The 26,929-nt window shown below is 34.1% G+C and overlaps 2 protein-coding genes and 1 non-coding gene across 3 annotated transcripts; all 3 read left to right on the top strand.

Moving 5' to 3' along the window:
* Positions 1 to 329: 329 nt before the first annotated feature.
* LOC107029007 (mitochondrial inner membrane protein OXA1-like) lies at positions 330 to 12,526 on the top strand. The gene is made up of 10 exons (XM_015230285.2): positions 330 to 369; positions 1,119 to 1,625; positions 2,354 to 2,444; positions 7,081 to 7,128; positions 7,535 to 7,593; positions 8,825 to 8,900; positions 9,054 to 9,185; positions 10,500 to 10,607; positions 11,679 to 11,733; positions 11,884 to 12,526. Exons 2-10 carry the CDS (start codon positions 1,135 to 1,137, stop codon positions 12,183 to 12,185), a joined length of 1,362 nt encoding a protein of 453 aa, XP_015085771.1. The 5' UTR covers positions 330 to 369; positions 1,119 to 1,134; the 3' UTR covers positions 12,186 to 12,526.
* Positions 12,527 to 16,634: 4,108 nt separating this feature from the next.
* On the top strand, positions 16,635 to 26,435 carry LOC107028602 (long chain acyl-CoA synthetase 4-like). Its single transcript, XM_015229734.2, has 19 exons — positions 16,635 to 16,961; positions 18,782 to 18,845; positions 18,963 to 19,052; positions 19,594 to 19,650; positions 20,319 to 20,367; positions 20,574 to 20,650; positions 20,990 to 21,029; positions 21,120 to 21,214; positions 21,806 to 21,973; positions 22,065 to 22,175; positions 22,246 to 22,333; positions 23,033 to 23,099; positions 23,322 to 23,397; positions 23,496 to 23,613; positions 24,496 to 24,741; positions 24,985 to 25,124; positions 25,387 to 25,569; positions 25,689 to 25,808; positions 26,175 to 26,435. The coding sequence occupies exons 1-19, from the start codon at positions 16,810 to 16,812 to the stop codon at positions 26,208 to 26,210; spliced, it is 1,977 nt and encodes a 658-aa protein (XP_015085220.1). The 5' UTR covers positions 16,635 to 16,809; the 3' UTR covers positions 26,211 to 26,435.
* On the top strand, positions 25,893 to 26,046 carry LOC114078504. Its single transcript, XR_003580184.1, has one exon. It is a non-coding gene; the product is annotated as a U1 spliceosomal RNA (small nuclear RNA).
* Positions 26,436 to 26,929: the final 494 nt, after the last annotated feature.

Raw genomic sequence — 26,929 nt, 5'->3', positions numbered from 1 at the left:
ACTAAAATCTAGATGGCAAATTCAACTTCAAATCCCGACTCCGCCCCATCGTTCAGAATGGTTCCATAGTATTAAACAATAATTTGGGCCACTATTTATAGAGTCCAACCCAACTTCCACAAGCCCAAAAGCCAGGTGCAAATATCTGAGAAGAATATGCTACTACTATGAAAAGTCAAAAATACCCCCAAAATGGCAAAAAAACTCTCGGAGCTCCGAGACCTAAACGGGTCAACCCACCCAAAAAAGACCCGTTTGAAACAGAAAAATCGATCTTACATTTCACTCCTCGTACTTTTTTCTCTCTTCATTTTACTTCATAAAACCCCGTAAACCCTTCTTTCTTCGCTCTTGCAATCACATATTGCTGTAAGTTGTCTACTCTTAAACTTCAAATTCATGTGTTTTTTGAATCACAAATCACAATAATTGGGATCTGAGCATTGAATCTTTTCTAATTTTGCTTCTTTTTGTGTCATTTTGTTGTGTGAATGAATCTAAAAATGTTAATCTTGTTTTGTGTGAATGAATATAAAGTTATCATCTTTATGTTATATGTCTCTGTATTTTTGCTGTGTGTGTGACTTTAAGGGATCACTTTGGTTGAGTGTATAAAAACAGTACTCTGTCGTCCTCAATTTATGTGGCACAGTTTGAATTTCGATAGTCAACCAAGTTTTACTTTTTACATAGTTTTCAAATAGCTTATATGTCTGAATTTACGATCAAAGTTTAGAAGTTTGAATGTCAAAATTTTAGCTGTGCTACATAAATTGAGAATTGGGAGTACTGAATAGGGTGTATTAGTATTCAGGGTTTAATTTAGTGTATTAAGGGCAATTTTGTTTTTTGTAGTGCTTATCCATGTCTTAGTAGTCCTTGTAATGCTAATACCATGGTTTGTTCATGGTTGTGTATTGGTTATAGATAGGTTGAGGATCCTACCATATAAAAGATTAAATAATATCATGACTTATACATGTATTATATTTTCTAATAGATCCTACCAAACGTTCCCTAAACGTTTCATATTTGTGATGCTTATGTTATGTATATACTGTCATGGTTGCCTATGTATGATTTGGGGTGTTAATGTTTGCTGCTGAATCTGTTTATAGGAAGCATATATAAAGAATGGCTTATAGGCGCAGCATAACAACGCGAGCGAAGCTTCTTTATCAGCAACAAAGAGTCACTCCTGCATTTTCTTATTTTCATAAGGATGATGATGATCGTAAGAGCTGTCCTGAACCGACTTTTGAGAATTCAAGAATTACCAGTTTTTCCCAATCCCGTTACATGGGAAGTGTAAGTGGAGTTAACAGCTTCATTGGCTCAAGAAGCCCATATCAAGACAGGAGGTTTTGTGCTTCAGGACTTATGATTCCGATGAGTTATGGGTCCTCTTTGACCAGGAATATGTCAACTGATATTGGTGGTGAAGCAGATAAAATTAATTACATGACTGATGTTGCCGAAGTACTTGCTGATAAGGCTGTGGAAGCTGTAGTTTCTCAAGCTCCAGCTTTGAACGAGGTGGCAAATGCTGCTGCAGATTGTTATTTGCCGGTGAAGGCATTGATGTATTTGATGGATTACGTTCATATATTTACTGGGTTTGAATGGTAAGAGTAAATGTTGCTGCCTCTAATTTTTCCTGTTATCTCATTCTGGTGTCTTTACAGTACATTTGCATTGGTTAGTAGGAAAAAGAAATGAAGTATATAGTTATTCACCTCTTGATAATATTTAGGTGAGAAACAGAGTGATGACTATCACATTAACAACTCAATGCACTCTTGGTTTGGGGCTGGAAAGGGGTTCAAGGACAAGAAGCATGATTTTATCTCTTTTGTTATTCCCATAGTCCTTTTATTAAACAAATATACATTTTTTTGACTGAAAGATTTCGTAGAACCTTAAGATATATAGTTTTAAGTTGAAGTTATCATTGCAATTGAAGCATCTGACATGTATTCAATTAGGCTTGCTGAGTTTGTTCTTTTATACTCTGCATAAACTTAGCTGGGCTCCAAAACTGCAGATCTTTCATTTGAAATAATTGAACTTGCTTGGACTTAATGTTGGTAGTAGTTCTTGTTTGAGAGATATGTTTGGAAGTTCGAGATTTTACATTTTAGCTGAAATACTTTAAACCTTAGGTCCTTAAGAGTTTCTCTCTCTCTCTCTCTCTCTCTCTCTCTCTCTCTCTCAGTCATTCTCCCCGCTTCCCCTCCTACCACATTTTTTGTGCAAGTTTTGTTCCAAGTTAAAATTAAGGCATCATGCTTTGTTTAATTAAGTGACAACTCTTACGTCTTGGCTTCATCTTGAAAATTTTTATGTTGTACAGGTGGGGATCCATAGTTGTCACAAGTATTATGATTCGGTTGGTTATTCTTCCATTAATGATTAATCAGCTTAAAGCTACTTCAAAACTTACGGTAAGTTTCTTTAGTGCATTTTAACCTTGTTAATGTCTCAGTTTGCTTACATAATAACATCTTAAGGCAGTTGGTGAAATAACTATACCAAAATACGTATGATCGTACCTTTTCTTAAAGAAAAAGAAAAATGTTCCCATAGAATCTTAAACCCACACAGGACCTCCATTATATGCACAAAATTAGTGAAGGAAACTGAGAAGGTAATACAGAAGTTCGAGTATGTCAACATATACAAGTTACAAATGTTGCTGAGCAACAAAAACTATCCAATTGGTTTCCCTACTTAACTTTTGTTGGGACTGAAGGAGCTCAAAAAACCCCGACCTCAGGCCAAGTTCATTTGTTAGCTACACCTATGTTGGCGTCTGTTTCAAGTAATTGCTTGGTCTTTCGCACTCCTAAATTTAATTTTGAAGCAATTAAGATAAAGCCCATTGCTCGTAAATTGAAGTATCTGCCAGAATGAACCATCAGTGTCATATGTAACAGTAGCCTTAGGCTGGAAATACCAATTTTAGTTGTAACCAGAAAATTGAAGAAGTGGGGATAGTGTAGTAATGTTAGATAGTTTTCTTTGAGAACTTAGTAACATTAGACAATCATGTCAAAGTTGTTTCTATGTTCTGGAAGAAGTCCTTTGCAGTCATTAATTTGTATACAAACTGTCTTTTTTTGGGGATACTGATAATGTATATAAACTGTCTTTTCAAGTATTAGATTTCCTTTACGTAACCCTATAAATGACAACACCAGATCACAATGTGTTTAGAAGCAAACAAAAAGCAACTATGTCCATGAGGCTTGAAATGAAAAGTATGAAGTGGACTGTGTGGTTGTTTGACATAAAGCACCCAGATTTTGGAAATTATTAGTATCATAATCATCAAAGTTTGATTGGCACAAAGTTTATTAAAGAAAGAAACCCGTTTGAAACTTGTGATCTTAAATACATCAACAACATACCCCCATAGAGGTTGTTTCTAATAAATCCTCAGCTCATGTAAAGCATTTCCAAATCAGTAAGTAAAGGAAATTCAATAGTGAAGAAACATATAGAAAATAATAGAGAAAGAACAGTACCAGCAACAACTTGTGATCTTAAATATGGAATAAAATTTGTGTGGCTATAAATTTTTGAAACTTATGGTTGTAAACATGTTATAACATTGGTGTGGCTACAAAAACTTCTCATTAAGAGATATAAGAATGTGCAATTCTTTTTGGAACAAGAAAATAAGTTAAGTGCCAAACAAAGTGGAAAGGAGGAATCAACTAATTTTAGTATCCAATACACGATTATAACCCTATTCCTCACACATGAAATTCAAAGAACCAATAACTTCTTGCTAAATCACTTTGCATGTCATTGTTTGAATGGAACACTTCTCAAACATTGCATGGCTCACCGACAAAGCTATGCCTTCTCCTGGTACAAGTCAGCAATGCACTGTACTTGAATTGTTCGATACACCTACTTGCTCAAGTTTGACGTTAAAGTCCAGATTTTTTCTTCTTCGAGCTGTATGATCTCATAATAGCAGTACTCGTGCTCAACAGGATTACTTTTTTATCTGTTAGTTGTTACTTGTCCAAATGACCAGAAAGCAGAGGCGTATGCAGGAGAGGTCACCGGGTTCACGTGAACCCATGCTCCCCTCCTGTGTGAACCCACAATTGAAGTATCATAATGCAATGATGATTGGGTGCACCTCTCACTGTGATTAGAAATTTGAAATTTATATCTATCTTGTATTATCTTTTTTTCTAAAATTAGAGAACACCTCTCTAAGTGGTTATTGTAGCATTTTTTGACGTTTTAACTAATTAATCATTTCATTTTTGGACCTATTGATTTAAAATTTTAACTGTTTTCAATGATACAAACCTGAATGTCAAACCGATTAGATCTACCTTTTCATAATAGTGCACCCATCATTCTGAAATCCTGGATACGCCTCTAGAAAGTATTTAATTTGAAGTCAACTAGTTTTTGTCAAAAAAAAAAAATCAACTAGTTCTGTTCAATGTCGTGCTTTCTACAAAATGGAAGTACATCTGTGCAATAGGGATTAGGGGCGCTATGCTACTGTCTAGTTTAGCAAAATGCAAAAGCTATATTTCCTTCTTATGGATCTTAGTTTGTTGACTTCTCGACATAATAAGCAAAAGGGAATTAAAAGAAAATATGTAGACAATGCATCTAAAACTCTACCTTTTTTAACTGAGTGAACAAAATTTATTGATAACTACCAAGACAGTTAACATTCTCACTGGATGTGCTAAAAACTTTTTGAAATTTTATAATTAAAAGAGTTTCTCGTAGGTAGGATATTTTCTACTCGTAAAGTTTGGTACGTAAAATTAATGGAATGTGGTGTCGAGCTTCTTGTTTTAACTGTAGCTATTGTAAGTAGAGGTGGATATAGAATTTGATGGGTTCAGATTTGTATATTCTACCACCTCAATCAAATTTACTGGGTTCAGAATCTATTATTTGTACATATTTACTGGATATTTATTAGCTAGTGTCCTAGCCTAAGACAAAACTTATGGGTTCGGATGAACCCATAACTTGTTCATTGGATATGCCCCTGATTGTAAGTTAAGTGATAAAGCTGCAGTTGCTTTGAAAATACCAGGGTGAAAACTTTCTATTTATAAAAAAAAATTCTCAGAAAATCATGGTCAGTACTCTACAACTGTTGCTGTTGTTGTGTAATTTGAGAACTAGTTGAGAAAGATATGCTACTTACTATATTCAAGTCTTGTGACCTTTGTTCTTTGACGCTTCATGTAACGGACCATATGATCTCTCCTTTTTTCTTAATATGTGATGCTCTTGTGTTTAGTCTTTTGTGCAATGTAAGTTCGGTGGTGCAAGTAAAGCAAAGAGCGCAAAAATGCTCTAAGGTTCATTGGGGCTTTAAGCGCAAGTAAAATGTGGGCTTTAATGAAAAAAGACCCAAAGGGAGAAAAAAATACAAATGTATATGTTTAGTCCAATACATAATTTATAAGCGTGAATGGCAAATATATGAACAAAGAAATTGAAAATGATTACGATAAAGTGAAATATTAATTGTTTAGTGTCGTATCGTTAGAAGAGTTTCATTGGCAATAAAAGTATGTCTTAGAACCTTGATGATGACACTGAAGCATACATTAGGCGTGGCTAATCACTCAACAGGTTTTGGGCCATTCAGAGCTTAAGCACACATTTGATCACTGTATCTTGATAGTGATTGTGTTTTACCTGATTCTATAATTACACCAAGTGATTATATTAGGTGAAGCCAATTTTTTTTATGGTCAAGAAATCTGTCTAGGGCCGACCCTTTGGACCATCCGCAGCCTTTGAAACTCAGGGATAATGGGCCTACCCTCTACCCTTCTCCACTTAAATACAAGCTTAGGGTTTGAACCTGTGACCTAAGTCACAAGTCCTCAACCTATGCCTCTTGAATGAAGGCCTGGGATCATCAAGTTAAGCTATAACTAGTGACTCATATTATTTCATTGGCCCGACATCTTGTTCGTTAGAAGCCACAAAGTTCACTCTATGTTGTTAAAGGTGCTCTTGAGCCCTGAAGTTAGGTATATCACAGTTTTTGTCATGCTTAGGTGACAGTTCAATGTTGCACTAATACATGTGTCCTTGGTTTCTGAAGAGAGCAACAATAATATAGCTGGAAAAGCGATATATTATGTTATGCATGTATGTTATTGCTTTAGGAATTTAGGAATAGGAAATTAGAAATCCACATATAACCAAGTCTCAGTAAAATAGTCATAACTGCATTTTCACTTCTGGTACAAACATTTAGAATAGTTTCTTAAACTTGATTGACATAACTTCTATTTAGTGTGTTTAATTCAGGTTTTTCCAATCACTTTTTTTATGAAATTGTTGTTTATTTTTATAGTTATTGTTTTCTATTACATATATGTCTTTGTTATCTTCATCTGTGTCATTCCTTAAAAAAAATCTTGTTTCAACTCCGCTTTGCGCTTAAAGTCGCCAGATCTTGCAACCCTTGATATGTTACTATTTTGACAAGCTGGTTTCACTGAGTTTGAATCAGTGCAAAAATAAATTTCTACTCGAACTTCAGGAGTTTTGAAAGGGATTTTCCAACATTTAGTATGCAGTTTATACAGCAGGCGGGTTTGTTCCATTGTGATTTTATTAAGTGATCTTCTTTTGTGATTCTTTGAGTTAAAGAGAAACTTCAAACTTGCTTCATTCAAAGGAAGGTTTAATACATCTTTTTGGCTCCAGTTGTCGTTCTTTATTCTTTCTTTCTTTCAAAAGTTGTGCTTGATATTTGATTCTCAAGTCTTATTTCCTTATTGATCTCTCTATTCATTTCATTTGTGGAGATTGTTCAAATCCAATAAGATATGTTTACCTTTACCAAAGCAAGCTTCTCTGCATTACTATGCAGTTTGTGAAAATGTTAAACTAACTTTACACTCATTAGAATTCATTGCATACTAATATTTGGTCTAGTTACACAGTACTAAAAAAACATGAAACTATTGGTACTTTTCATTCTAAAGTCTCTGTGCTCCACTTTGTCCTGTTTTTAGTTTCATTTTATTCACCATTTCTTAACCTGCATGTCTTGTGCAGCTTCTGAGACCAAAGTTGGAAGAGATTAAAGAAGAGATGCAAAATAAGGTAGGTTGATACCAGTCTCCTCTCATTTTCATTCCTGTTTGATTGAGCTAGCCAATTACTAAATTTCTTTACCTGTCATGTAGGTCATAGTAATGACCTCTGAAGAAATATTATTTATGTGATCCAGTCAATGACTATTCGATGCTTCTTTGAAATTCATTGATTATTACACTTGGTGTGCTTTTCTGTTACACATTCTTGAACTCTAAAACCCTCCCTAGTATCATCTATAAGTAAGTAATCCATGCACGGACATGTCCGCACACACTTGACTTCTCTTCTGTCAGAGTTCTTGCCTCAAATTATAAACTCACGTGTTTCCTTCCCTTCCTGAGGCAAGAATTATGTGGTTATATTTTTACCTACCAAAAGCTTTAGTTGACTTAGCTTTGTTACCATTTAACAGGGTATGGAGCCAGCGGCAGTTGCTGATGGTCAACGAAGAATGCAAGAATTGATGAGGGAGTAAGCAACTTTTCCTTGTTGATCTAATGAACTTCCATATGCCCTGTTTTGGATATTTTTTTGTTTTGAAGGAACTTAATTAGCTTCTCATGAGAAAGCCTTGTGTATAGAATTACCCGTATCTATCTTTCTCAAAAAAATTACCCTGCGGCCTGCACCCTCTACTGGTTGTGGTTGGAGGATAGAGGCACCAGGTGGAATAGTCGGCCTTCCCAAGAGCTGACTTGGAAATTTGCCATTTTTATAGAAGTTAACTAGCTCCTCATATAGATAAATCCGTTGATTCTTTCCTTTTCTTTTGGTCATATATATATATTTTTCTTTTCTCGAACCAGTGTCTATCTACTTTGAGCTGCATATCGACCCATCACCATCCCCTAACTTAGTATTGAACTTCTCATCACTTGCATCTGCTTTCCTAACAACTATAATCCTGAATCTCTTCTTATTCTCACTCACATTATCTGTCGGCAGTAGTTCAGTTGAACTTCAAAATGTTAGTATTATTAAGTGTTGAGTGTTTGAAAGCAAATATCATTTATGTGTAGATTACGCAACTTTCTTTCAGTTGGATGGAAATGATGCCTCCACGACCTTAAGCAACCGACAAAATTGAATGGGGCGTTCTGATTATGCTTTTCCATATGTCATAAATTATTTATGTTATATATGTTCTTCTTGAAAGACATTATTTCAATTAATGGTGAGCTTGTCAGCTTGACATAAGTAATTATCTCCTGTCTTGAAGCATTTGAATGTTAGTTGTACTTTTCTTAGCTTCACTTTGTAGTTAGCCTTTTCCTAGTCTCAGCTCAGTTCTGTTTTGCTTTGCTACTTTAGTTTCTGTCCAACAGTTTCTCAATGTAATCATGATGTTATTGGTACTTGGTGAGAAACGATGATTAAACAGGTTGCTTTACCTAATTATCAACCTGTCTGATTGCATGTGAATCCTAAACTAAGCTATCTAGTCTTCAGCAATGCTATTTCCATTGGCATTTCAAAACATACATGGTGACCTATCAGCAAAACCTTCAACTTATTTTGCATGGTTTAGACAAGAAGTCAATCTTCAAGTCATCAGTTCGATGGAATGCTTTTATTATCTGATGTAGATCGAAAATACAAGTAGCTGCAGCCACATACTTCAAAAAGCAATTCCTTTGATAATGCTCTGGGTGAAATATTTGATATGATGAGTGTCTTTATTAGATCATTGTCATGCTTGCAGATACGGAGTAACTCCATTCACTCCCTTAAAAGGACTACTAATACAAGGCCCGATCTTCATCAGTTTTTTTATGGCTGTAAGATTATCCCTTCACTATCTGTATTGTTGGTTGCTCCCATCCCAATATCTCTTGCATAATTAGACCCTTTATGGTATCTCTTGAAAATGCAGATTAGGACCAATATCTCTTGCATAATTAGACCCTTTATGGTATCTCTTGAAAATGCAGATTAGGAACATGGTGGACGCTGTTCCTTCTCTCAAAACGGGTGGACCATTGTGGTTTACTGATCTAACTACTCCAGATGATATGTATATCCTTCCAGTTTTGACGGCTTTAACATTCTGGATAACAGTGGAGGTAAAGTTATAAGTTATCTCAGTCTATTAATTTTCTCTTTTTTTCTTTGAGAAGGTAACATTTTTGATAACTATTTGCTGCATAAAAACTACCATACTTACAAGGGAATATATGAAGATGTACTAAGCTATAACCTAATTACAGAGATCCTAGAACATTTATAAAATTGTCTTCCATATATTCATGTTTACACCAAAAATAGAAAGGGCTAGGCACTTCATCTTCAGTTTCTGGATAGAGCTAATTGTCTAAGAAACACCTTTGATTTCTCTCATCCAAACTGTCCACCAAATGCAAGCAGGGATTATCTTCCATCTTTTTTTCTGTTCTGACTGAGTGCTATATTGTTCCAGCACTCCAACGCTTCAAGTGTATCTTGGCATCATCACCCACATGATCTCTTCTAAATTGAGGAAAATCCTCCAGGCTCGTCCAGTTAATTTGCAGTGTAAAAAAAGATGGTAGATTGTCTCTGATTTTTCTCTGCACATATAACATTTAGAGGATAGGTGGAAGCATCTAAGTCCTTCATGAGATAGGACCGTTGTCCTGGCCATGAGCCAAGTGAAACAAGTGATTTTGTGAGGAATTTTGACTTTCCGGATTAGTTTCCATGGCCAACAATTAATCTGGTTGTTAGAATGGTTGAATTCCTTGTAAGCTGACTTGACTGAAAATATCCCTTGTTTATCTACTTGCCATGTAAAATTGTCTTCCTGAGAGGAGGGACCTTTGAATAGATTGAGAGTGTTGTAGAATTTTGCCAAGTTATCTATCTCTCAATCATTAAGGTGTCTTCGGAAGCTTAGACTCCAGCCATGAGCCATCCCAGACTCTTCTAGTGGCATCTTTGTTGTTGATTAAGGCTGAAGATAATCGGTATTACACAAGTCCATATAGGATACTACTCCTACAGGAGTATTACCCGAGTCCATATAAGCAAACCACTGGTCCACTTCCCAACTAACGTGGGACTCTAGCCCACTCTAACAGTTACAAATATCTGATGTTATCTTATAGAATCATTAAAGATATTTGTTCAGATTGCACCAAAGCGGTAGGTAAAAAAATAGACAGGGAGAGAGAAAGATAGACGGAAAAATATAGAGAGAGAAATGATGACGGAGTGAGCACCTGTAAATATGCCATTATCAAGTTAATGTTGAAACTTCTTGAAGATTTGACACTCGTCTCATTTTTGTTGATATCAAGTTTAATACTCTAGCCATCATTAGCAGCTATCTGTCTTTCTTAACAGTACTTTAGAGCATATTATTCTGGTCAATTTTGTTAACTAGAGTTTTTCTCTTGCAGTTGAATGCTCAAGAAGGATTGGAGGGAAATCCTGCTGGTAAAACTATAAAAAATGTTTCACGGGCCTTTGCTGTGCTAACTGTCCCACTTACTGCTAGTTTTGCTAAGGTGGGATATGCAACCAACTTGTTTATAATGGTTCATAGTTTATTTGTCCTATTTATGCATGATGACAAATCTTCAAAATCTGTGTACGTAGAAGTTTCTGATGTGCCTTTGTTGCCAACTTCCTTTTCTCCTTTTTTCCTTTTTTTTCCTGTTCTTTTCCTGGTGGTCTCCTAATTGTAGCCAAATACTTTTTCTGGTTGAATTGTTGGATACATGAATAGCCTTACTTCGGGTAGATGCACAAGTTTGTTTTATATCTTTGACTTGTATGAAAAGTATGGTCTATGGTGGTGGTGGTATATATAGTTATTGATCAAAATATTGAGAGGAGCAGTATCCCCTTTTTCTCTCTCTTTTTTTTTTTGGGTTGGGGGGTTGGTTGATGAAGGTTACAAGCTATCACGTGTTAAGATTAAATTTTGATGTTCATATTTGAAGGAATTTGAGATTTTTTGTTGAAGATGAATTTGGCTGCTTACTAAAGATGTATTTGGCTGCTTAAGTTTCTTGATGGCCTGCCAACTGTATGTTCGTCCATTTCCGGATTTAAAACATACTACCTGTTTTTCTTTCTTTTGATCCATTTTATCATCTTAAACATTCCATCTTTTCTGCATGTCAAGAATTTTCATGATTATGTATTTTGGTTTTAGTCTTTGAGCATGCAAACAGCATATCAAAAACAGAGAACACCTTTTCTGCATGTCTGCACACATAGTTTTAAGAGAGATGTTCTTCTGATATTGCTGGAACACGTAATCAAAGAAATTGTCAGCGTGATTGGTCATGTGTGTACATTGCTACTAGTGTCTGGCTGGATTTTCTTGAGGTTGTTAATAGGCATAGTTTTATCAAGAATGTATCATCCATCTTTTGCCACAAAAAAGTTTGGTGTAATCGAGAATTTTGTTCCTTGTTTAAATCCATTACATCCATCTTTTGCCATGTTTGTTTAAGAGTTCATATGTGCAGTATAATCTTTGTACATGCCGTTCGATATATGGTATTTGTCTCATAGTCATTTGTTTGTAAAGTGAGACTTTTTAATACACAGCATTTGAATCAATGCAGGCAATTTTCTGTTACTGGATAACCTCAAATCTTTTTTCACTCTCCTACGGTTTGGGTTAGTATATACTATATAACACTCATTTCTGCTGAAAATATTCATCTGCTCATTGGAATCTGTGTTTCGCGAATGGAATTTGGAATTTGTGAAGGTGAGAGTAAATGCAATCTTTCTACAACATATCTCACTTTTCATCTTGTGTGTCAGTGATAAAAAGTCACGCGGTCAAGAAGGCACTGGGTATTCCTATAATACGTTACAGTCCTCCATCTCCAACAGAACAAAAACCAGCGCTCCCATTTTTTGAAACACTCAAGAAATATGCAGCAGCACAACAACATATAGCAGCAAAGCAGAGCGCAGCATCACAGCAACCGGCTTTATCATCGCCTCCTGTAGAAGAATCAAGACCCACGAGTCAACGAGTATCAGCATCCTCGGTTCTTAGTCAAAGGGTCAAAAGTTTAGAAAAAGAAGTGAAAGGAAGAAAGAAGAACAAGAAGAGGTAAATACTCGAATGCTAGTTATAGGTTATCTCTAGTGCATACGTATACACAGTTAAAAGCTGTATTTGTTGAAATAATCGGGCAGAGAAGCTCAATGATTTTTGGCGATATTGCGCGTTTGCACCCTCTCAGAGTGTTGGGGAGTAAGCAAGATTTTGTTTCGTTCGAGAGTATTTCGAGGACCATAGTATCTTTATTTCTCCTCATTAGACATAATTAGAGAAAGATTATCTATATAGAGTCTTGTAATATTATGCTCTATTTCTATAATTGGCAAATATTTCCAATGCACATTTGTGAGACAATGAATACTCTAATGCTAGTGTTGTTCTATTGGCTGTCCATCTTGTTACTGGTCACTTTGTATCTTGCTAGTTTACGGTTATATCTGTCTAGGAAACATGATTCGTTTTCCTTTCCTTTGAGTTGAAGGTTTATCGGAAACAATCTCTATTCTACAAAGATAGAGGTATGGTCCGCGTAAATTCTATTCTCTCCAGTTCCTGCATGTGGGATTATATTAAGTAGGTCATCGTTGTCGTTATTTCTTGTAGAGGAAAGAGATGCTTCAATGTGGGCTTTTATGTTGTTTTTCAGCTGAAAAGTGATGTAAAGTTAAAAGATTTTGTGTTAGAATGGGAAATCAGGATACAAATTCAAAACAAAAGAAATTACGCTAGAAAATATTGTTCGTATCGGATGAGTAGCGCTAGAGACATCTTTATCTGAGAAGGAGGTTTCGTTGTCCAGTTCCTCATAAATGATGTTATGATCGGCCAACTCCGATTACATATGTATTTCAAATCAAAGAGAAGGTCAAGAAGAAGGGCTCGAAAGAGGTCACAAGTGAGGAAGCTATAATTTTTTTTTTAAAAAATGTTATTTATAATTTGTATTGTAATAAAATAATCATGTCAATCGTTGTTTTTTAAGGGGCGTAAAAAGTCTACCGTAAATAAATAAAAGTGAACGGGAGGAGTATTTTTAAACTAATGTTAAAAATCAAAACCAATAGCAACACAAATCTTGTTTGGCATACACAATATCTTCAAGACTGTTGAAGGATCTGAAAAATTTATAACTTGCATTTATTTATTTTTAAGAAAAGATGTAACAACTATGGCTCTGCATGGATTTTGTTGTAAAAAAATTATTGGATAGGCCTAGTGACTGCTTTAACTACTCAATTAATTGTTATAGATATGAATACTAATGGTATGATTCGAAATTTTTTTACGTTTAATAAAACGTTTTAAATTTGAACATCTAAGAATGATAGAAAAATCTTATTAAAACGTTTGCTTTTAAAATGAGCTCTATCAAATATTAATTAAAATTTAATCGTTTCTCGATATGAGTATGAAAAACGATTATTCATTATTTAGTGCTGCTGCTTTTTGAGAAGAAGTCACTCAGTGACACATTTAAATCTTGGCTTTGTTTTTATTTGTTTGAATTTTATATATTGTAGTTGTGAGACGATAGGATCAATGTAAAATGAAGTAAAATTTTTTTTTATAGCTTGTATAATATATAGTATTATTTCACAATTATTATATTTTAACTTGTTTTAATAGGTAATCATATATATATATTTTAAGTTATTAATTCGCATAGACAATTATACAATAGAAAGAAGTAATTGATAATGACCAACTCAATAAAGACATTGAAATATGACAAATAAAAAAAATTGTGTTATACCATTATTAGTTTATTAGATGCAATATTTCTTTTACTTGGTGAAAGTTTTTGTATGACGATAAACAAAAATTAAAGGGATCCCACGTGTACATCGATGTCAAATTAATAATTTTTTTTTTGGTAGAATGTCAAATTAATATAAAATTATACATGTAGTAATCTTGAATTTATGATTTTTATATATATAGTAATCTAGAATTTAAGACTTTTATTTGCTTTAAGACTAGAGAGTTGATAGAGATATAAATATGAGAAATTTATAATAGTTAAATATCGTTAATTATATCTTCGAATATATTAATTTACGGCATAAATTATGGTATATTCATCAAATTAACATGACATAATATTTCCATGTTCCCACGCAACACATATCCTCACGATTTCTATTGTGATTTTAAATCAACATTTAATATGTGATTTGACAATCTTCTAAAATATAATAATAATGTGTATGGCATCTTAAGCAAATCTTACATAAAAATAAAAAAAAGTGGAAAATATAGCAGAAGTTCATATAGTACGCATATTTTTTAGCTCGATAATAATATAGCCCGAAAGATAAATATGTAATGTATGTTGAGTCAAAACAAATAATATCTATCATCGACTTAAACATTGTCAAAGGTAGAAATCTAATTACATACTAATCGAACTCAATAACTTTTACTAAGTTAAATATGTATTCATATTAAAATTTGGAATCAAATTGTGTTAGCCTTTGAAATCAATCATTCTAAAATCAAAAACTAAAAGATTTGAGATTTGGTTCCGCCTATATATTAAAGCCGTGACAATAATATATTTCGTATATCATAATGTCGATAATATCTAAGATGCCATATTTTTCTTAATACTTTTAGAGAAGGTTCCACAATTTTATTATATCGATGTACATAAAACATATATATATTAAGAAGTCAACTAAAATACTTTTCCTATTATTTATAAGTAATTAATAGTGATAATAAATAAATAAAAAACGTAACATGGAGAATTTAGACCACGTCCACGTTCTATAGACGTGTGGAAAAATTCATACTATTTATTAATTTATTGAATTATCATATTTGACAATTTAAAAGTTATGGTCCTCCATCTACAAATAGATTTCTTCAATTTAAAATCATTAAATTCTTTTATCAATCCCCTCTTATAAAATAATGGAGTTATTGCTTTTTTTGAAAATAATTTTTTAATTTTTATACGATAAAATTAAAATTAATAATCGTAAATTTTATTTTATCAGATATTATGTGTGAAATTAGCAAAAAATATGAAAAAATGGACTACACAAACAATTATGAAAGTCACTACTATACTAATTTTCTACCGATAAACTAGATGAATCTTTTGATTTTTTTTTTCTTTATGAATTTCTGATACATCACTTTCGTCATTATAATATATACGACTAATATAATTAGGTTAGCAATAGGTTTATACATAACACATATTATTAATTAAGAATTGAGATTTAACAAAAATGTTATGCTTCCCAAAGTCATAGGAATTTGTTTGAAAAGATACAATATCAACACAAAATCATTAACAATCATTTTATATAACTTAATCTTTTTAGATTATCTTATTCTAGTTTTATTCCTATTTACTATGTAATTATCATAATAACCTGATTATTAAATAATTACTCCCTCCTATTCATTTTAACTTTTAAGCGTCTCCTATTTTTTAAACATAATTTAAAGTAAATACATTATTTTTTTTATCCAACATAAGTTTGTATAATAAATAAAAAATTATTCTTTTTACATTCTTAATTAATGTAAATAACTAATATTTTAAATGAGTGGTGCCATATTCTAAAAAACATCTAATTTTTTTTTATTAAAAAAACCCATCTAAAATGGACCCTAAGCAAGTAGGACAATATTTATATCATATACCCAAAAACCAAAAAATTAATATCATAACAACAAAGAAACCACCAACTTTCCTCGTTTCAGATTAATTATCTGGTTTTCTTTTCACATACGTCTTTTAAAAAATTATAAAATAAATATAATTTTTCATTTATTTATTACTAAAACTAACATATTTTTATTTGCTGAAGTCGCAATAAACAAATTTAGTTAATACGTATCCTAATATGAGGCAATAAATATTCAATTAACAATAGATTTACGAGAGTTGATTTACTTAATACTTATCCTAATACAAGGCAACAAATATTCGATTAATAGTAGAGTTTGAATAAGTTGATTGACTCAATTCTTACCCTTATACAAGGCAATAAATGTTCGATTAGTAGTAGATTTACAAGTTAATCGACTTAATACTTATCTTAATACGAGATAACAATTGCTCGATTAGTAGTTGATTTACAAGTAAATTAATTGACTTAATGCGTATCCTAATACAAAGACAACAAATATCCGATTAGTAGTAGGTTTACAAGTAAATTAGCCAAAACACCACCATTGAAATAATTAAGCAAAGAAATCTCTTGGGAAAATAAATTAAACAATAAAATCTGAAAAAAATTATAAAAATTAATTAAAAAAAGGAGTAAATTTAGGGTTCCTGGAAAATTCCAGCAAATCACAGCTGCCTTATTTAGCAATAAATATATATATAAAAAAAAATACAAGTGGACCAAATTTTGCCATTGGTCAATAATCTCTGTTAGAAAATTTTATTGTCTTTTTTGTTTCTTTACTTTGTCAAAAAAAGGCCAAATTCAAGAAACTCCCTTCTCAGTCACAGAGAATATATACAAAATTCAGCTTACCTATCCCCACCAACTACTACCCCCCACCCCCACCCCCAAACATCCATATAGTCCAATTTCCCCTTCACATATTGTGTGTTTGTGTTGTTACATATATATATATACAAACATATATTGACATTTTTTGTGTGTTTGTGTGTTAGAAGGAAGAAAAAAGAAGAGGGATCAACAATGGCACCAGAAAAGTTCATTGTTGAAGTTGAACCAGCAAAGCCTGCTAAAGATGGAAGACCATCAATGGGTCCTGTTTACAGAAGTCTTTTTGCTAAAGATGGATTTCCTCCACCTATTCCTGGACTTGATAGTTGTTGGGATATTTTCCGGTTAGACTAAAAAAGATTTGATTTTTATGTTAATTTGCTTTGTTGTTTATGTTGGGTTCTTGTTTTTTTTTAATGTTTATGTAGTTGATTGTGGTGTTGTTTGTTGAATCTGAGTATTTGTTTGTGTTGGAATTTGGTAAAGGGGGAGTCTTTTTAGCTTTATGTAACTGATGAGTAGCATAAAGTTCCAAGATTTGGTTTTTATTTCACTTTTTTGTGCTAAACATTTGATCTTGTTTTATAATTCTTCTTTTTTTTTTTCCAGTTTATTTGATAAACTTGATTTGAATACAGAGTTATTTTTCTGAATCTGATTGTTTGATTTGGCTATAAACTATACAGGGTCTACTATTTTTTTTTTAATTTTTTTTTGTATAAAAAGTTGATAGACTTGATTTAATTATGTGTTTTGAATCCAATTGTTTAATTTGGCTACAAAAGGTCTAGTCTTTTAGCTTTATGTGTTTGATGATTGACTTAAAGTTTTATGAAATGATTTTGACTTTTGGGTTTTCTTTTTCTGCAAAATCTGAACACTTTTTGACATTTATTATGTATATAAATGACATGACTTCACCGTTCACATGTTCATGCATGTCGCAGGTGCTTTTACCTTCTAGACATTGTACTGTCTTAAGCCATTGAACATGAACAAAAAACTACATCTGTGTTTTCTTGAACATGAACAGCCAATTGAGATATGCAGCTACTTGATAACTTCTGAGATCTGAAGATCTTTCTTCAAATTTCCCAAATTCCTTTGAGTTCAAATCTTTCTTCACAAAAGAACTTGATATTCTAGTGGAGATTGGAGAGGGGCGAGGGGTTGGGTCATTATCCACCGAGTTTCTAATTGTGCTTTAGTTGACACTGGGGGTGTTGAGAATACAGTCAAGTAAATTAAAATGTGGTCTCTCTATCAACTAAGTTGATGATATAATTAGATGAGATGGTCACACTTCAGCACAATCTATTTCTTGTTTCACACGATGTTAGGTCTCTATCTTATATTGTTCACGTTTCTAGATGTCAGAACGTGCGGGGGTGTTGAGTCCCACATCGTTGGCTGGGAAGCAATTTTATATCGATCTTGGATTCCATCCTTTTGAGCTAGTTTTTTTTTTTCTTCAAGTTTTTGGGGTTGAGTTAGGCCCACGGCCATTTATTTAACATGGTATCAAAGTCACGCCCTTCTCAATCATTATATACCATTATTGGGCGTGTTGAGTTCCACATTGGCTCACTTCGGGAGGTGAGGTCTCTTTTGTATGGTCTTCGGAAATATCCCATTCATGAGCTAGCTTTGGGGGTCGTGTTAGGCCCAAGGTCCATTTAACATGTGGATTTCTCTGTTACAAAAACAATTATATCACATAATGTTCTGCTTTTTTAAGAGTGATAATATCTTTAAATAAATTGAGCATAATTCTAAAGAAAATATAACTTTAAAGTGGGCCTGTATGAAGCCTAATGGATAGAAAAGGTTCATATAGTTGATCCCAACTAGTTTGAGATTGAATATAGGTCTTTCTCCATTTGGAAGTAAAGGCCTTGGATTTTTGAGCTTTACTGTGCTTCCCTATTCAGGATATACTACATATACAAGCTTGCCCTTGGACTTTACAAGCTTAAACTTTGACTCGACCAGTCCTCTTTGTTCGTGTTTGTTCTAGTAAAATTAATCTGGTACTTTGTCAGAACCTGCAGCTATTTCTATTAGTCAATAAGGATGCTAGTAGAGACTTTCCCAGTGTGCAAAAATGAGCATTACATTATAATCTAATAGCACATCTTATAGACATTTTCTTTTCTATGTACAGTTTGTCAGTGGAGAAATATCCTAACAATCGAATGCTTGGACACCGCGAGATTGTAGATGGAAAAGTACGTTGTTACCATGAGTAGTTTTTGCATAAGTTGTAACTCCTACCTCCAGAAAAGTTCTCTTCTCTTTTCTCTAAATTGGCTTTAGCTGATTCATGTATTTGTTCTTACTTTCAGCCTGGAAAGTATGTGTGGATGTCTTACCAAGAAGTATATGACATTGTGATCAAAGTAGGAAATTCCATCCGTTGCTGTGGTGTAAATAAGGTGAGTTCAGTATATATATATTCCACGTGATACACTTTGCTAAAAGCTTGGTTGACTGCGAGAAATATTCCAACTATAAGTGCTTATAACTGCTTTCTAGTGTTTGAGCTCTGTCATCAAATACAGCAGATGATGTTGCCTTCTTTGTGCTTCTCAAGCTATTAATTTGTTTCCTAGTTCTATTAGGAGCAGTGAAAAGCTAGGTTCACTTTTAGAGGCCTTTCAGCTTATGACTAGATTAAAAACTTATGCTTTGATATTTTCTTATACTTTGTGATTTCTATCAACTATATAAAGTTTTGGAGGGGGACTACACTTTGATGTAGTATAACTGTGGATTTATAGAAGTAAATGTTACCTTTCTGATACCAAAACCAACAAACATTATTTCACTTATTTTTTTGAAGTTTGTGTGTGTTCTCTGTCTATATTATACTTGTGTATAGGACTTTTTAGCCAATCTCATATTGTTTATTGCCCTTTATTGATTGTACTTCCAATCATTGCCTCACTTTCTGTCAATTTTACTTTCTGATGTTAGGGAGACAAATGTGGTATCTATGGTGCTAATTGTGCTGAGTGGATAATAAGCATGGAGGTTAGTTTTTCCTGGTCCTTCTAATTCTCATTTTATTCCTTTTGTCTGTTAATGGCCTTCAAACAGCAGTAAGGACTTCAGTTACTAATATTTTTGGTACTTCATATAATTATTTCCTTGCTGATGAAGAGGTAATTGGCCATGTACATAACATTTTAGATTAGCTATATTGACCACAATTAGTCTTGGTATTCTTGGCACTCAGAGTCTCAGATTGTCTATTTTTTTTTCTTGTTGTGCTATATCTCTTTGTTGAATCACTGGCCTTACATTTCTTCAAGTAAAATCAACTCTGTACGTTTGTTTCATATAGAACACATATTTGAGTACGACAGATAGGAAGAACTACGGTTAAAAAGAAAGAGGTTGCGTAAGCGCTGTCGGGGTTAGGAGGCCGGTTGGGATTCGTATAGTAGGATGTGCCTTTCTTTTCACCTCTAAATTAGGATATAGATAAAAGGACAGTGTGTCATTGGACTACGAGATATGGAAGTAGTTGACCTTCTCGCTGTTTGGCTTCCTAGTCTACTTTCTATCAATATTTGTTTCATCCTTTTGTTGATCCTGTTTTCTGCTGTGTATCATATCAATCTTTGTACCAGGATATTTAAGAAATTCAAATCTTCTCCTTAATTTTAATTAGCTCTGATAACGACTTACCAATGCAGGCATGCAATGCTCATGGACTTTACTGTGTTCCTCTGTATGACACCTTAGGTATGCATTCTCCTCATTTCCTTTGTTTTCTTTTTCTTTTTTATCATTCTTTTTGATACATTTAATAAAGATATCGTTTTCATGCAATCTGATAGCCAGATTACTTATCACCCATTAATCATGTCATGTGGCCTTCTATTTTATTTTTTTCTGTAAAAGGAGAAGGAACCTCAATCTCTTTAGTTTATTTTCTTTGTGTGATTTAGGTGCTGGTGCAGTGGAATTTATCATTTCTCATGCTGAGGTTACAATTGCTTTTGTCGAAGAGAAAAAACTTCCCGAGGTATGCATATTTCAATTTAAACTTTTGATAGACGGCTGATATGATATTCTCTGATCTCCGACTTGACATGCATGTTGATCTTCATGCCGGATATAGAATTAGTCATATCTCATAAGACACGACTCATTAAGACTTAAGTATAGAATCAAATTTGGATAACTAATGTAATAATAAGACTAATTTCCTTGAGAATCACTCCATTGTTTTAAAAACTAAACAGATATACGTATCTCAGATTCAAATATCACTTCTCCACTGGAATGGTTGAATGAGTCTCACTGTACCTTTAAATATATAGGGACGTGCTTTCTTACTAAAAGTGTGTTTATCCCTTTTCAGCTTCTGAAAACTTTTCCTGATGCGTCAAAGTACTTGAAGAGTAAGTCGATTGTGAATTCAGCCCCTATTTCAAAGTGTGATACATGAAATGTTGGCATTAACAAACTTGTTTCCTGCTCATAATCACCAGCTATTGTGAGTTTCGGGAAGGTCACTCCTCAACAGAAGGAAGAGGTTGAAAAGTTTGGGGTGGTTCTGTACTCCTGGGATGAGTTTCTACAACTGGTAAGACTCGCTTTTTCTTTTATATTTCTTATCAAATTTGTCGAGTGGTTTGTTAGATGTCATCATAAGTAGTGTTATAATTTTGGATGCCAAGGTTGTCTGTGGCCTTGAATATTAGATAAAAAATGGGAACAGAGTATTTTGATTTCTTAAATATAATTTAGTTACATGTTGACTTGAGTTTGATTCAGATTTAACATTTTTTTGTAATGGTTTTTTATTGCTACCCTTCTGCGAATAATTTCTCTTAACAACCTCTCTACCCCACAAAGGTAGGGGTAAGGTCTACACAACTTAAACACCCCCCCCCCCCTTGGATTACACTAGGTAGGTAGTGTTGTTGGTTTTTAAATTTCCATTCCACCTCATTATTCTTCTTTCCACCTTGTCAAAAAGAAGAAGATATCTTCTTTCCATTGTACTATTTATTTTAGGCTTGTAGATGCAGCCAATGATATTATGAGAAATAGCTATTTATCTACACTTCTCAATAAGTCTGTAGTATTGACGTTTACATGGAATGATCTGCTGAGTAAACAAAAATGGAACTGTTTATACGCCCTTGAACTAAAGCTCGAATTTTACGTGCAGGGAAGCGAAAAACAGTTTGATCTTCCTGTGAAAAAGAAGGAAGACATTTGTACAATAATGTATACTAGTGGAACGACCGGAGACCCCAAAGGTGTCTTGATTTCAAATACTAGTATTGTTACTCTTATAGCTGGAGTAAAGCGTCTGCTTGGGAGTGTGAATGAGTCGGTAATGAATTATTTTCTCTTTATTTTCATGCCGTTTGATGTAAACCATAGCTACGGTATAGGCTTGATCATCTAATCTTTCTATGTTGCAGTTGACAGTGGATGATGTGTATCTTTCGTATCTTCCCCTGGCACATATCTTCGATCGAGTGATTGAAGAGTGTTTCATTAATCATGGTGCCTCAATAGGATTTTGGCGAGGGGTAAGTTGTTCATATCTTCAGCTAAATCATGGTAGAGCTTATACTTATGCATTCCTAATCATGTCCGTAGGATGTCAAGTTACTAACCGAAGATATTGGAGAGCTGAAACCAACTATCTTTTGTGCTGTACCTCGGGTATTAGACAGAATATATTCAGGTAATTTGCATCTGTCAAACCTTTTCTTCTGACCGCTGATTTTGACTACCTAATCTGTGTTTGTCTGGACAATCGGTGCACTTTAGATTTGGATGAGACTATAGTAAGTGTACAATGGTCCACTGTTAATTATGGTTCTTTGTGGGTTCATTTTAACTATGACGGATGACAATGCCTTAATATGGTCAAAAAAGTTTTGCTCCCTTTGAATGGACATCAACTATTTACATTCTTATTAATGTTGTCAAAGTGCACTTAAGCCCTGAAGCGATGCACAAAACATGTTGAGTGCTTCGCTTCACTTAATGGGCTCTTCAATGTCATTATCAAGGCTCTAAGACATACTTTTCCTTGCCAATGAGGCAGTCCTGAAGATGTGACACTAAATTGGTATTTCACATTATCATAAATTTTGTAAAAATTTCTTGATCCGTAATTTCGGTAGTAATGCTTACAATTATTAATCTTGGACTACACATACATATTTGTAGTTTTTCTCCGTTTGTGCCTTTTTTCATTAAAACTCACGATTTATTTGTGCTTTGTTCTTAAAACCCCAAAGGACCTTAGAGCCTTTTTGCACTTTTTGCTTTTGATAACACTAATTCTTATCTTCTTGGTGTACCTTTGACTAAGTGCTCTCTAAGTCTTGTTGAAATGCTGGAAATGTTTTTAACTAGTTCGTTTGAACATTCTCAGGTTTGCAACATAAAATTACTTCTGGTGGTCTGCTCAAAAGCACCTTGTTCAATCTTGCGTATGCTTAGTAAGTGATTTTCCATGTCAAATCTGATGAGGATCTTCTAGACTTCCTCTTTTTTTTGAGAGTTTATTACCAAACTCGGTATAATAAACTGATTTTTTCGCATCCTTTGGGTGACTGTAAATGGGAGAAATTTGGTTGTGATTTTTTGTTTAGCATTAAATTAAATCTTAGTTTGAATTATTTTTAGTGAAGTCTGTTACCTAAATTTTTGGAATTCTACAGCAAACACCGCAATTTGAAGAAGGGGCAAAGCCACGTTGAAGCTTCTCCCCTTTCTGACAAGGTCGTTTTCAGTAAGGTATTGCAAATGTCCTTGGAGTAGCTAACAAATCCATTTTTCCAGTTTTTCTTTCTTCTTACCAGTTAGTCCTTAACTCATGTTATTCTTTTGCTAAGGTAAAAGAAGGGTTAGGAGGCAGAGTACGCCTTATATTGTCGGGAGCAGCTCCCCTTGCATCTCATGTGGAAGCTTTTTTGCGAGTTGTGGGATGTTGTCACGTTCTTCAAGGATATGGTATCCCATTCTTTTGCTTCATCTGAAAATTTTTGTGCGGTTGATCTGCTTTTAGTGCTTCTTCTCTGACCCTAGGCTTCATGTTGCAATCAAAGGAACTTCAGTATCATCATACCCCCCGCACCCCCACCTAAAGAAATAGGGACTCAAGATAGTAAATATCCAACTACAACATACCTAGAGCTATTCCACATGTGGAAGGTGAGGGTTGGATGTACGCAGAACTTACCCCTACCTTTATTGGGTATAGAGGTTGTTCCTGCTAGACCCTCGATTCAAAAAGAAAAGAAGATTTTGAAGCGCGATTATTAAAAAATAGACAGCAAAAAAAAAAACAAGATACAAAGTAAATAGAGCAACAGATGGTAATAAACACAAACACTGAAGAACAACAAAATAATGTGATTCCTAGATAATATTACGAATAGGAGAAAATGAAAGGAGGCTAGCCCTTTACCTATCCCACATGAAGTACGACGACACTCAGCTACTCACTTCTCACTAACCTTCTACCCTAATCCTCGACCTCCATTCCTTCCTATCTAGGGTCATGTTTTCAGTAGGATAGTTCCATTGACCTATAATTATCAAATTATACTAGACACTTATTCGTGTACCCTCCAAATGTTGTCTTTCAAGATATTATGAGTTCAGCTGAAATATGAATGAAGAAACTGTTGGTTATTAGCTTCCATCTCAAACAAAGATGCTAGAATGTAAAAACATCTCTTTATGAAAATTGATTGATGGGAGCATCTCGTAAATCTTCACTAATGACTAATGAGCCATATAATGAGATGTTTTTATATGGCAAGGTAAAACATCTTTTTTTTTAGCAAGGTAAAGTTATATAATGAATCTTTCCTTTCTACTCTTGTATAGGTTTGACTGAAACATGTGCTGGTACATTTGTGTCACTACCAAACCACTATGATATGCTTGGTACGGTTGGTCCTCCAGTGCCCAATGTGGATGTGTGCCTGGAGTCCGTCCCTGAAATGTCATATGATGCTCTGTCAAGCACGCCACGTGGAGAAGTATGCGTGAGGGGAGACACTCTTTTTTCAGGCTATTTCAAGCGTGAAGACCTAACAAAAGAAGTCATGATTGATGGGTGGTTCCACACAGGTTTGTTTTTCCTAGTTGAATTTGAACTGATAATTCTCTTCTTGCCAGATACACACTCCGTTTCAATTTGTTTGTCTTCTTTTTTAGTCCGTTTCAAAAAGAATATCTCCCTCATTTTTTAACAACTCCTTAATTCTAATTCTAACTTTCCATGTGGCATGTTTAAGACCACAAGATTAAAGAAAATTTTGTACATTCTACATATCTTTAAATGGCCATTGTTTCTAACAAATCTTTGTTCAGGCGATGTTGGCGAGTGGCAACCTAATGGTAGCTTGAAAATAATTGATCGCAAGAAGAACATTTTCAAGCTATCACAAGGTGAATATGTTGCCGTTGAAAATTTGGAGAATATCTATGGCGATAATCCTGTTATTGACTCGGTATGTATCTACTTCTGATGTACTCATTGTGCAATTTCTGCTTTCTACATGACCAAGGTGGAACAATATTTATCTTTTATATCTATCATGAATGGTCCAGCTTGACCCAAAAAATATGCTTATACAAAGTAGACTGCATCTAACCTTAATGTGCAAACTACTAATGTTTTCCGGCATTAGATACTCTGATAACTACTTATATACAGTCTTATTCGTGTTAGAAATGAAAGTGGACTCATTTCTCTGTCTACCTCGCTTCCAGATATGGATATATGGAAACAGTTTTGAGTCTTTCCTTGTTGCTGTTATTAACCCAAATGAGCGAGCAATTGAACACTGGGCCGAACATAATGGCATATCTGGGGATTTTGCTTCCTTGTGTGAAAATGCGAAAGTGAAAGAGTACATAATTGGCGAGCTTGCAAAAACTGGAAAAGAAAAGAAGGTTAGTTCTCCTTGTTGTTGTTGCTGCTTTATCCATAGTGCAAGCATAGTGTAGTGTACGCGTAAAAGAAGCAGAACATTCTATTCTATTTAGATATAATCGCCACCAACTTTTTGCAGCTGAAGGGCTTTGAGTTCATAAAAGCTGTACACCTCGATCCTCTTCCATTTGACATGGAACGAGACCTCCTAACTCCAACATTCAAGAAGAAAAGACCCCAGATGCTCAAATTTTACAAGGTGATTTCTCTTTAACCTACTGGTGAATGTTGGTGAGCAATCATTTGTCATGTTCCATTTCTATTCCATCTTTTCGCTAGAACATTACTTAACTGGATGCGGTCAATGGGCGATCAAGAAGGCTCATGGCCTAGGCTGGTGAACTCCATTGCACTCGGGAGCAGTGCCAGCCTAAGGTCGACCCAAGTGGTCTAGCCTGGCATAAGTTATTTGTGGCCTGTATTCGCGTGGAGCATATCCAATCCTGAAGCTAAAATTTTTTGCTAGAATATTATCTCGGGAAGAGTGCCAGCCTAAGGTCGGCCCTAGTGGTCGAGCCAACATAATAATTTGTGTTCTTGCCTGATTTTGATTTACATTGTGCAGGACGTGATTGACAACATGTACAAGAGTACCAAATGAACCTAACAACTGAAGTTACCTGCTGTCCCTTTTTTTACTTCTGATCTTTCAACCTAATTCTCCTTTTTTTTGTTGTTGTTGGTACTGTATATATCACATGAATATATGATGAAGTTGTTTTATTAAACTGGGTTTGACTGTAATTTGTTTTATTTTATGTTCCGTAATATTTATTTAGCTCAAAAGTGCAACTTCATGGTTTAAAAGATTGCTATCAAATACTAATATCAGATAAATTATCGTCATTATTCAAAGCACTTGTGTTTCTTGATACCTTCCTTCGGTAACTTTTGTTTTGAGCTTAGTGGAAACAACCTTTTCACCCGTAAAGATAAGTTAAAATTTGCGTATATCTTATCCTAACCAAACTTCAACTTGTGGAATTATATTAGATTTATTGAATCGTCATAAGTTGTGTTGAGCATGTATATATAATTATTACAATTTTTCACTGGAGAGGGTAGATAAAAAATAATTTTACTGAGAATTGATTTGAAACGAAGCAATTCATCTATACAAGCAATTGTAAAATACAACAGATAGCTACAAAAATAACCAAAATCATACCCTTCTGGGTGGCCCAGCTATTGCATAGGAGCGGGGTTTTCGTTCTAAATAAAAATTTAAAAAGGCATTGCACAAAAAATGTAATACCTCGAAACATGATATTTCTTTAACTTCTGCAATTCATCTATACAAGCAATTGTAAAATACAACAG

This window comes from Solanum pennellii, chromosome 8 (assembly GCF_001406875.1).
Source record: "Solanum pennellii chromosome 8, SPENNV200".
Taxonomy (NCBI): domain Eukaryota; kingdom Viridiplantae; phylum Streptophyta; class Magnoliopsida; order Solanales; family Solanaceae; genus Solanum; species Solanum pennellii.
Note: the sequence above shows the minus strand (reverse complement) of the source record. Positions and strands in the feature narration are given on the sequence as shown.